The sequence below is a fragment of the Lichenostomus cassidix genome, chromosome 3, assembly GCF_008360975.1.
Source record: "Lichenostomus cassidix isolate B80296 chromosome 3, HeHo_3.0, whole genome shotgun sequence".
Taxonomy (NCBI): domain Eukaryota; kingdom Metazoa; phylum Chordata; class Aves; order Passeriformes; family Meliphagidae; genus Lichenostomus; species Lichenostomus cassidix.
The window spans coordinates 40517843-40530300 of NC_139483.1; the positions used below are offsets into that span (position 1 = coordinate 40517843).

The 12458-nt window shown below is 42.8% G+C and overlaps 1 protein-coding gene across 9 annotated transcripts in view; it reads right to left on the bottom strand.

Moving 5' to 3' along the window:
• The window catches only part of TRIM67 (tripartite motif containing 67), a 41650-nt gene that overhangs the window by 9952 nt on the left and 19240 nt on the right, over window positions 1–12458 (bottom strand). For 3 of the 9 annotated variants that reach the window (XM_085055419.1, XM_085055418.1, XM_085055417.1), the window contains exons 6-8: window positions 8270–8463; window positions 5289–5427; window positions 4028–4331 (exon numbers count right to left, since the gene is read on the bottom strand). In XM_085055419.1, coding sequence (XP_084911545.1) covers window positions 4028–4331; window positions 5289–5427; window positions 8270–8463 — 637 coding nt within the window. The remainder of the gene's footprint in view (window positions 1–4027; window positions 4332–5288; window positions 5428–8269; window positions 8464–12458) is intronic. The other 6 variants (XM_085055421.1, XM_085055420.1, XM_085055422.1 and 3 more) reach the window with 3 other exon arrangements.

Consider the following 12458-nt stretch of genomic DNA (forward strand, 5'->3'; position numbering starts at 1 on the left):
ATTCATGAACATTTTAATTAACTGAATAATTAGTTCAATTCTCCATTAACAATATTTTAAGTGCTAGATTTACAGCACTTTAACAACTTTATGATATCTATTGTCAATGACAGAATTTTTCCTTCAACTGTAGTATTTTTGTGTGATTAAAAAACCTGCTCTTGGGATCTCTGAAGTCAGTGACAAGACTCTCCTGATTGCAGGGGACTTTAAAATGCAAATACTCTAGATTTTGACTTTCCGTTGCCTTTCAGTACAAAATATTTCTGTGTGATTTACATCTCTTTCTTTACATAAACATGTAGTGGCTGGAGTATCGCCTGTAGCACCTGGTAGTCCTGCTGTTGGGAAGTTTGCCAAGGAACAGATCTATTGCATTGAATGTCAGTGCCTCTTGTTAATGGGCACACAGCACCTCTTATGGAATAGTTTGTTTTGGAAGGGACCTTTAAAGGTCATCTAGTCCAACCCCCCTGCAAAGGGCAGGGACATCTTCAACTAGGTCAAGTTGCTCAGAAGCCCACCCAATCTGGCCTTGAGTGTTTCCAGGGAAGAGGTATCCACCACCTCTCTGAGCAAACCTGTTCAAGTGTTTCCCCACTGTCATTGTAAAGAATGGCTTATAGCTAGTGTGAATTTACCCCCTTTTATTTAAAAGGTATCACCCCATGTCCTATCACAAGAGGCCCTGCTAAAAACTCTGTCCCCATCTTTCTTATAAGTTCCCTCTAAGTACTGAAAGACCACAATCAGATTTCCCTGGAGCCTTCTCTTCTCCAGGCTGAACACCTCCACCTCTCTCAGCCTTTCTTCGGAGGAGACATGTTCCATCCCTCTGATAATTTTTGCCCATGATATGGTTGTCCCTCTGGGCAAGTGCACACTGCCAGGTCATGACCAGCCTCTCATGCACCAAGACCCCCAAGCTCTTCTTGGCAGGCCTGCTCTCAATCTCTTCGTCCTCCACACTGCCCCTGACCCAGATGCAGGACTCTGCATTTGGCTTTGTTGAAGCACATGAGGTTCCCATGGCCTCATTTCTTGAATTTGTCCAGGTCTCTCTGGATGGCATCTCATCTCTAAGCTGTGTCAACCCCACCCCTCAGCTTTGTGTCATCTGCAAAGTTGCTGAGGGTACACTTGATGCCACTCTCTATGACATTGGTGAAGACATCAAATAGAACTGGCCCCAGTATGGACCCCTGAGGGACACCACTTGTCACCAGCCTCCATTTGGGCATGTAGCTGTTGACCACTGCCCTCTGAATGCAGCTATCCAACCAACCCCTTATCCACTGGATGGTCCATTCATCAAATCCATATGTCTCCAATTTAGAGAGAAGGATGTTGTGGGGGACCATGTCAAAGGCCTTACAGAAGTCCAGATGGATGCTGCCCACAGCTCTGCTAAGGCAGGACTTGCCCTCGGTAAAGCCATGCACATTGTCTTGAATCACCTTTCTGTCCTCCATGGGCCTTAGCAGAGCTTCTGGAAGGATCTGTTCCATGATTTTTTCAGGCACAGATTTCCAGGAACAAGAAGACTAAAAGGTACTTCCCAAAGCTGTATCTCTGCCCTAAAGTGTTTTCTTAACCAGGTTTCTCAAACTGTTCTCAAAAGGATCCCTCTGTTTCTGGATGCATTAGTCTTCTGTTCATTCCCCTTCCAGCATTACAGAAGTCATTCAAGATCCAATTTTGCATGCTGTGAGTGAAAGGAACAGAAAAGTTCTCTAAACGTGACAGGTCACACGAATTGGTCTTTCAAGCTCCACCTCAGATTATCCTTGAAAATAGTAATTTATTAATTACCCTAATTTAGTCTAATGAAGATTAGGAAGCATGAAACTATTAATAAGGTGTAACTTTCATCACAATAACATCCCAGAGGCTAAAAGTTGACAATTAATCTCCTTTGGATTTTGATACTGTGCTGTCATGCACTCAGTGTCCAGTGGGGAAAAACAAATAGGCAGCAGTAACTGTTTCCAGAAGATTATTACAGCTAATGAGTTAAAAAACTGACCTAGTTGACTGTCACAGTTAAAAATATAATGCCTAGACCTAATTTCATTGAAGCGCATGTGATTTCATAAGACTACATGCCCTTTGCGAGTGTCCTTCCCTCGAACAGATATTCCATGGGTCTATCCATGCCTTGCACATGCCTTTGTATTTCATCAGATAAAACCAGAGAAACTATCATCAACCTAAAGCGCTTTGTTCTCCTGATTAAGCAGGATGATTGGAAATCCTAAGTGTTTCCATTGCTTGTGCTTCCCAGTAAAAAGCTTCTGCTTAGCTTGTGTGTTGCTTGCCAGGAGGAGCATGCCGAGGACCAAATCCATAAAATAGGTTTCTGGGACAGTGGTACACAGAATTGTTGCCAGCTTTTTTCCAGAAAACATAAGCTGTTCTACAGAGCATTAAAATTAATACAGCTTAACATTACTTCCGCCCTGAATCGAATCAAGATGTTAAAGGGACAGAGAACTTTTTTTGTATATTTATTATACTGTTGTTATTTTACTCTGTGTTGTCTCAGGATGTGATCTAAGGTCTTTGAAGTCACGGAAAACAATCCAATTGACTTCAGATAGCTTTTGGTCCAGCTCCAGTGTTCTTCCACCTGTCTGTAATGAACTGCAAAATCAAACCATATTTCCAAACAAACATGCCCAGAAATTGCAGAGTACTTACTTAAAACACAGGTATACTGTAGAGTATAAATGACTATTCAATGGGAGACATTAAAACCAATGGATACAGTGTATATTGACATAACCTTATGTCTTCAAGGAGACACCTGCATTTCAGTGTTTTAAAAATCACTGCAAAACTTTGTTTTAATCATTTGGCGTAACAGAAACAACACCTGAGATAGTGAGCACAGAAGACCTGCTGGGACAGTCAGTAGAAAGCTAAACAGAAGTTGATTCCAGCTCTGCCACAGACCTGCTACACATCCTTGGTCAGTCATTTTACTCTTACATCAATTTCCCATTGTGATAGAATAAGTATACAAATACACCATTTTCCAAAATAAACAAGGGACTTGGGATCCTCTCTTCAGAGGAGATCTTCTCAGGGGTCTCAGTACCCAGCTGACCTTCAGCTAAGGCTGACCCTGTCATGGAACACAAAGAGAGCAGTGCAGTTCTGCTCCGGTGATGCCTCAGGGAGGTTCAAGTGAAGATCAGCATGTCTCCCCTGCACAGTCTGGCATCACTTCAATGAAACAAAAGCCAGCATTAGGCAGAGGCAACTATCCTGAGCACTGAAAGTCATGCAACTGTGTCAGCACAACACAGGATCTGTGCTGACAGTTGTTCTCTCTGTGTGATCCATCCCTGGAGGTACCTGCAGCTAGAACATGTCTCTCCACTGCTCTGTTGCATCAAGAACACAGAACCTCTGGTGGGAGAAAGAGAAGCTAGGTAATGCTGGCTTGGGGGCATTCCGAAATCCCCCTTTGTCTAAGTTGGATGTACTAGCTGAGGTGCTTTTCAAAGCTCTTTGGTACAATGGCTCAGTTGAACAAAAGCTGTCACTTAGCTCTCACTGCTAAACAGTCCCTTGTGTCCAGCTTGGCCTTGGTATGACCTACAGCAATACCTTTAATCAGCTTTCAGAACTGGAAACAAATACCTGCAGCCTAATTATTGTACAAACCTGCAGCCAAGATTCCTTCTAAGGAAGAGAATCAACCGCCTTTCTCCCTCCAGCAATGAGAGACAAGTCCTGCATCCCGTTGTGCTGTGCTCCTGTCTGCTGATGTGGGTGGGACACACAATAATGGGTTTAAATTGCAGCAGGGGGGATTTAGGTAACATGTCAGGGGAAAACTGATAACAGGGAGGATAACAAACAACAACACAGATTGTTAAGGTGCAATCAGTGTCACTAGTGATTTTTAAGAAGGAATAAAATGAGTGCATTTAGCCAGGAGCTGGACTAGACAGCTTGGTGAGACACTTGCATAGCAGAAAAAGCGCTCTGAGGAGAAAAGCACAGGGGCAGCACTCACCGGTTGGTGTGGGAGTTGCAGTGCATGAACCAGCTGCGGTTGTTGTCCACATACATGGCCCACGCCTTGTCGTCCTTGCCCAGCATCATGTCCTTGACAACGTTGATCCTGGCAATGCCAAAGGCTGGGTCCGGGTGGTTGTCGTACCGATCCACGTGCAGCTCCCAGTAATGCACGCCCTTGGAGAAAGCTGCTGTGCCAAGCACCACCCGGTCATCGTAGCTGTTGCAGGTGGCAGTCTGGTTGTCATTGGACAGCACGATGTCTCTGTGAGCTGAGGAGGGGTCAAAGGTGAACCACGCCACTGTGGAAAGGGAAAAGGAAAGGCAGGATTGTATCAGGAGGGGCTGTGTCCAAGTTTGCTTTACTTCAGCAAGATGGATAAAATCCTGCCTTTGTAAAGACCCCACTGCACTTTGAGGTAATAAAGACAATATTTCCTTGTTACTGGAGGCAGCTACACAAGATTACTCTGAGCTGGTACCCTGCTGTTCTTCAGAAATGCTTTATATCATTTGTGCTTGTTCCCCTGAAGTTAAGCTGCTAAGGGCAGTGACTTTCTGTCCACACGCAGTAACAAGAAAGTCACTGAGGAGACGGAGGCTTCTCCATGACATGGAAAGTGCTCACATAGGTGAATTAGTTCAGAATCAACTTTAACAGAAATGGACATCAGCTGTGTCCATGCTGGTTAGGCTTGACTGCACTAATTTATCAAAGTGAATTTTTTTTTTTTTTAAAGGGGGGAATAAGCCCCAAAAGCTCTTAAAGTATAAATATTTTATACTGGCCTATTTTGGCAACACAGCATAAAAGTGGAAGTGATAATAGCATGCACTTCTTGGTTCATTACAGTATCATTAATGAAGATGAACTTCCTGTAATGTCTATATGGATGTCAAGTATAATTACAGAGGAACAAGCATGAATTCCCATCTCTGTATTGTCAAACCTTGCAGGGAAATTGAAGCAGTAGCAGAGAAAAAGGCAAATCCCAAAGATATACAGAGAAAGGGAGACAAAGTGGAACAAAAAATATCCTGTGAGTTGCATAACTGCTCCTGTATGTTAAAGCAAGTATCTTAGTTAGATCCTAGACTTTTACAGACAACTAAAATCACATGACTTGAAAGCTGGAGTGTAACTGATAATGGAAAGTGCCAGTAAGTGTCAAACACATTAATGGGTGTGAAGGGATGAAAGTGTCCTGCTGCTGAGACCTGCAGCTTTCCGTTTAGAAACTGGCAAAACCCCAGCTCACCATCCGACGTCTGTAAAATGACGGTCTTGCTGTAAGGACCAACGCCCGAGGAGTTGAAAGCTTTGACTCTGGCATTGTAAGTGCTGTTGAAATGAAGGCCATCGATGGTGCAGAGAGTCTCCTTGCCAACATATACCTCCTAAACATTAAAGGAAAAAAAAAAAAAAAGGAGAGAGAGGGGGGATGAGGGATATAGTTTAACATAGTTAAGATTTCTAAATGTAAGGCAAAAGTGAATAGGTGCTCTTTGCTTCCCAGGATGGATGAGTTATGCTGTTATAACACAGCCAGCCACAGCAGGGAGACATCAAGGATGGTCAGTACTGGAGAAACTAAGGTGAAGATGAAGCTGGAAGGGCAAAGCAATAAAAGGCAACACAGAAAGATCTTCATGCTCCTCTTTTCCTAAACATCTACTCCAAACCACTACTTTGGAGAGCAGACCCAGTGTCTGACACAGTGTGACCATTATTATATTTATGTAAGACAAAAAAAGGGAGGCATATAAGAATAAAAAAGCCAAGTATAGCTCTATTCTGTCAGAAAGGTTGTCCAATGCTTGTGTTCAAATGTAATTTTGAAACCTGAAAACACGGAGTCAGGAGAAAATGATCTCCTAAATATTAGGATTACATGCATCACATGACAAAACAGTAATTAGACAATGGAGACATCAAAAAAGTCTTCGAAGATTCATAAAACACCAAGTACTTGTGCAATGTGAAATATTTCAGCAGGAGGAACATCTGGACAGACCATTGAAGAGGATCAGATTATACAGGTTATGATGAACTGAAGGAAGCCTAGAAAATCCTGTCTTGGCAGCAGGTTGAAAGACAATTCCTTTCCACCTCTGATTTGTCAAATTCTGTGAAATTTGTAGGTTTATGGCAGCAAAGGTACCTAAGTGCTTAAATCTGTCACTAAGCAGACCATTCAAGTGCCAGTTCAGTTAAGAGGTTTTAGTAATGCCTAGGAGTAGCTCTGACAATTAAGACTCCTTCATATGACCCCAAAGTGAATTAAGTATGTGATGAATAAGAAAGGGATTGCTTAATTTTACAGCAGGACATGTTTGCCCACTTTGCTACCATGGTGGCTGCTACAAACAACAAAATCCCTTAGGTACTGAGTTAGCTGGTGACCATTCATGGAGACAAAAAGAGTTTTAATAGAATAACTAAGTTTATTTCCATGTCTTAAGATATGCTGACTGTGGAAAAATGTTGTATTTGAGGAACAACGCTCAGATTTTCCAATCCACTTCATTTTTACCACTGTTCACTGGTTCTATGTATCCAGATTGTTGCTCTCTGTTACAACAGGAGAACAAAGACATTCTTTAAATCCACCCACCAAATACTGATAAAACAATCACAGTCAATGTGATTGTTTTCAGACATATAATTCTCCATTAAAAAGGTCAGGAAACTCTTATTGAAATGGCATTGCTGAGAAGCCTGCCTTTTATCTTTTAATGGGTAAAACTGAGGATGTTTCTACCACAGCAAGCAGAGCATTCCCCTAAGAAGTTATCACCTTATATTTTTAAGGATTGAGATGGTTTTGTATCTTTTTCAATCCCAAATCCTAACATGGCACTGCTGGCAGTCCTTAAACCCTCGGCAGTAGCAAAACTCACCCACACAAATGAGCTTAGATACGCATCAGCCTGAAATCTTGTTATTCACAAGTATTTATTTAGACATGAATACTACTTTAAAAGGTTCATCCTGGATAAAATGGGGAAAAAATACTGGAATTCTAACTCTTATTTTAACTCTTCATTCATCACACACTGATAACCCTCTTACCTACTAATATTAACTATATGGGGAGGTCTCAGCAGCCACTCACAAAAGTACCTTTTCGCACTTTCAATAGTGGAGACCAGGCTCTTCAAATCCCTGTGAAATGCTACTTGGACCAAGACACTGAGGAGACATTCCAAAAGCACAATGATCTCTTCAAAATGCCCTGTCAATATTGGTGGCTCTTCTAATGAGGAGTGTCCAAATCAGGTACCTTTGCTGGCTGTGGGTGTACTGGTTTGGCAGTTCCTTAGGTGGATCCATGCCAGAACGTTTTCAGCCTGAGAAATCTTTAGGTTTCCAGTGAGGAGCCAGTTTGCAGCTCCTGAAGAAATGCCATCACATGTTTTTGGCAAAATTCCCTGTTTGTGAAGAGAGCAGCTGTACTCCACAATGATCTCCAGGTGCTTTTGAGGCGCCATCCCCTAGGGAAAGCACTGGGCCAGCCTGGTCTGGAGCAACAGGAGCATGAAGACTGCCTGAGGAGGAAGGGCTACAGCTTCTAGCAGGACATGGCTGGAAGAAAGCTGATTGAATTGCTTATCTAGTTTATCATGTGTTGAAAAAGTATGGGAGCCTGTAAGCACCCTGCACCTGCAGCCAGGAGCATTATGTTGTGGCATCACCCTGAGGGTCAGGAAGGAGAGCACTTGGGAAGCCTTTCAATCTTTATCAATTCCATCACAGCGTGAGTGTGGAAAAAGCTTCCACTAGCCTGGTCTCATCCACTCCCAGGGGAAAGATTTAGAAATCCTGTATGCTTATGCAGGCTCATATTTTTACTCAGAAAAATCAGGAAAAACTGAGTTGCATTTCTGGACCAAGAACATCAGCTGTTGAAAAAGGGTGCTATGGAGAGATGAGAGCAGGGGCTTCAAGAAATTTCTGGTTTGTGCAATGAACCACTTCCAGCTCCTGCAGGCTCGTATGGGATTTTCTACTCTGGTATACACTGGGGACACCTCAAGGTCCTCTTTGCAAGAGCACTGAGAATAACCTCAAACAAACTTCCTACCTAAGCCAGTGGTCCTTCCATTAAGCAGCATCTCCACTGCTTTCTCCATCCATCAACACAATGGAATTAGGGATGTTTTGACAACCCACATCTTCCCTACCCCTCTCCCCACCCTTGGACAGAAACAAATTCGTATCTGGAGGAAACTCACATACAAAGAAACACAAATAAATGCTGAATGAAATTCTCACTCGGAATTGGCCACCATCTCCATCATCAAGTTCCAAGATATAACCCTCCACCGGGTTGTGGCTCAAAGGTGGCATCCTCCAGGCCAATGTCACACTGTTGTTCCTGGTGCAACACTTCTCCAGCTGCAGTAATGGGACGGGTGGCACTGAAACAGGAACTGGGTACAGATTAGTGTAACTCTGCCCTACCCCATTAGTCTGTGCCTTGAGCAGCATGGCAACCTCTCACCATCTTCCCCTCGCAGGGGAGCCAGTGTTTGTTAGGAAGAGAGTCCATTCTCTTCCTTGAAACTAATGGCAGTAAAGATTATATAACAAAATGTTGTTCCCCAGTTAGACAAATCATTCAGCTGAAATATGCAAACAGAAATATATCTGGACTTGATCCTTGTGTCTCATAAAAACCAGAATCTGGGGAGCTCATGTGCGGTTTCCTTCCCAGGAGTCAGTGTCTGGAAGAATTCTTTTTCACACCACAATACCCACTGTCCCCAAAAGGAGGGGCAGGGGGTGTCTCAGGCCATAGGGTGGCATGGAAGATGCAGTGCTGCCAGTAAGCCCAGTGCATTAATGAAGAATTGGGTTGTTAACAAGCAGAGCAGCCACTCCTCCCGGTACAGCTGAGAGACAGAGCCTGAACTCCACCAACAGCAGGAAAAAAAATTTTTGTTATAGTTTTGGAGGGCTTAAAAAATCTAATTTACGACCCCTCCCTCTCCCCCTAGTTTTTCATCAAAACTACCTTGAATATGTTGTCTTTATGGTAACCATACTTAAAATAAACTGTTGAAGAAATTTGCTCCATTTGCAAACTTATCTAAATCCCACAGTTCAGGTAGCAAAAGGAACTCTTGCATCACATGAGACTATTCATGGAAATTACAAGTGAGAGTTTTCTACCAACATGCCTTTTCAGCAACTTGCTCAGAAGAAACACGAAGAGACTGTTTACCAGACCAGCATCTTAAAAATAAAATGAAACAGAGTAAAATATTCAGCTGTGTCTCTATGAGAAAGAGACATCGCCCCCACCTCTCCTAAACTCAATTAAACTCTCACTGTTCATTCTTTGTGGGCATTTATAAAGAGAAAATTTAGTCTTCTAGATAGACTTGGCATATTATCTTATGCACTGATGAAACCATACAGGTTAAGTAGGATGCAAGTGGTGCACAGATCCTGCCTGGTCTTCTGCCCAAGGCTAAATTTCACCATTCAATACCTCAATATCATTTCTGCAGAGTTCAATCATGTCTTACAAGAAGCTCAGTGCTCTGCAAATTCATTGGCTTAACAATATCAATTTGCTCTTCTTTTATCTACTATGCTTTGACCCTCTAGTTTATTTTCTTCCTTCTGTCTGCGTGAGAGCTAAGCCCTTGAGCTGTTCCTTTCGTCCTATTTTACGTCTCTGGATAAAAGAGGACTGTTCATGTTCTGTGTACCAAGCAGACTGTGGGAAAATGGATGCTACTGTGTGACAGGGCTGAGGCTTCACCCCCACTTTGGAAGTGACATGAAAGTCAACATCACACTTGTGATAAACAGTGCAGAAGCTACCGTGGCTTTCCGCTGGCATTATCCATCACCACAGTGAACGCAGATGGTTGGTAGCCCAGAAGAATGAAACAAAAGAGCTTTATAAATTAGCTCTTGAAGGTTTTTCAGCGAAAAGGAAGCCTTGTTCCTATTCCTTGATATTTAAGGATGATTCAGAGGGTGTCATAAATAAAAACCTGCTTGTTTTCTCACATGGAAAGTTCAGACTTTTTTCTAGGAGACACTGTGTCTGGAGAAGTCACAGAAATGTGGCAAGAGTCAAAAACCTGAAAATTAGGAATTCAGAGGTAATGGGATTTTTTAAGTGAACCATTTTAAGTTTGGAGCTTTGTCTGTGTTTGTTAGCCTATGTAATCCTGGTGACTGATGAGCCTGGGAGAAGACAGGGCTGTGTCAGCCATCCTCACTCCTGCCACTTTTGCTAGCTGGTTAACCCCCTCAGGAGGCATTTGCCTGTTCCTCCCCAGTACTGAGACTGCTCCAGGCAAGACTGGATGAAAACCTATTTCCTGAAGTTTGTAAGATGCAAAACAGAAAATGCCGCTTCACCTTTGAATAAACCACTAGCATTTCCAGCCTCTGAAAAAAACTTCTAACTCCTAGGAACACTGATGGGAGGCTTTCAGGAACTGTTCATGTAATGCACAATGCTAAAAAAAAAAAGAGCAGAATTTTTGCGGGAGGATATGTGTTTTACAATTCCCTTTTAATTATGCAAACAGGAATGCTGTCTAGGAATAAAATATGTTTTCATCCAGCAGTGTGCTGTTGTTCCCACCTCCCAGTGGAAGTGTGAATTTTGGCCCAATGTGTGAGAATCACAAAGACTATGGGGAAGTGCCTTGGCTCCTTTAATGTGCTGCAGGATATTCAAGGCTCTGTGAGCAATCCATATCAGCCTCCTGCTCTCTGTGAGCCAGCCTGTGGCCTGAACTGCACAGCTCTCCTGAAGGAGAGGCAAGAAGCTCCCACCAAGCAGCTATGTGGCTTTGCTGGATGATGCTCTCTGTGCCTGCCCTCCTGCTTCCTCCACTGCATGTGGATGGGCAGAGATTTGCCTTGATCCCAGATTCCCTTTGGGAGGAGAAACAATAAACACTTGTAAAAGTCATAGGAAAGTGCAAAGTGAGTTGAATAATCAGGACACTGGTATATACTTCACAGCAATAAGCAATGGAATAGGATGAAGAAAAGAAAAATATAGGCTAAGTTCCAGGAAAAAAATGCTCTGATGTTAAATTACAGTGCTGTCCCACTTCTTGACCAACTTCAATTTCTCGAGAGACTTTTTGAAGGAAAATATTTAAAATGTAAAGGGAGAAATGATACTGCATTGGCACAGCGAGACCTACTAATGAGTCTGAACGATGTCCTGCTATTTTAAAAGTGCCTCATGCAGGTCACTCTTCCATAAGAAATGAGACACTGACTGATGTCTTGTCAACTCAGCAGTTCCCAAAACACGTTGCTCAATGCATCTCAGAGCTTATCAGGGTGGTCCCCTCACAGGCTACAGTAGGGCTGCTCTAAGATGTTGTCTGCTGGCCTCTTGACGAGCAAGTGGTGCAATGATCTCATCCACCTTCCCAGACTGGTTTGTAAAGGACCTGTTTGAATGCATGGAAAGAATAGGACCCCAAGAAACTTTGAAAACTTTGACTTCCTCCAAAACTGCAGTACAGCCCTGGAATAGCCTGAGTCACTGCTGTAGCAAGAGCCCTACAAAGAGTGTTACTAAGAGAGAGGGAGAAACCCCAAAGAGCTGAGTCCGTGACACAGAGCAGAAAGAAGTAAGTCTACGTAAAGAAGTAAAGCCAGAGTAAAGCCTACGATGAAACAGTTGTCCTTTAATTATCAGGGCTATGCAGCTCATGCCTGGAACAACAGAGAAGATTTGTGGCAGAAGCTGCATCTGGGGAATCTTCATGGTTTGCAGAAGTGGAAAGGAGTCCCTCTGGACAAGGAGAAGGTGTATATGAAAGAATGTTTAGAGGTGGTACAGAAAAGTAGAGTAGCTATATATTTTCCTATTTTGTATCCAGTCCTGTTTTGCAGCCAATCAAGACTGCATGACAGTGCCAGCTGTGTGAACAAAACAAACCCAGAACATGTATCTGCTGGTGCCAATAGCTTTAACTGGGGAAATGTGATGGACGCATTAAGCCAGGCATCAGAGGACAGGAATTTTGTGCCAAGGCACTCAATAAAAGCAACAGAGAGAAAAAAACATGGACAGAGAAAATTATCTGGGAAAGCTGAAAATACCAGCAGTTACTAGAGCCATGTGAGTGTCTCTCAGGTCAGTTGGCCTGGGGAGTGTGGGATTTAGTGAGACCCTTTGGTCAACATGACAGCCTAAGCATTACTTCTGCACCTATCACATCTCTGCACATTTAATTTGTTCCCAAATTGCTTCTTCTTTCTTTAAAAAAGAAAATGAACCCTATGATCTGTATTTTTTGAGATGAGCTTTAGATATGTGCATATAGAGAGTACATCTATGAACATGTCAGATGTTAGATGAACATGTCATCAAAGCAAATGTAATGTGATTTGTTCTCATTTTCATTCTTCTTTGTCTAACACAGTGAAT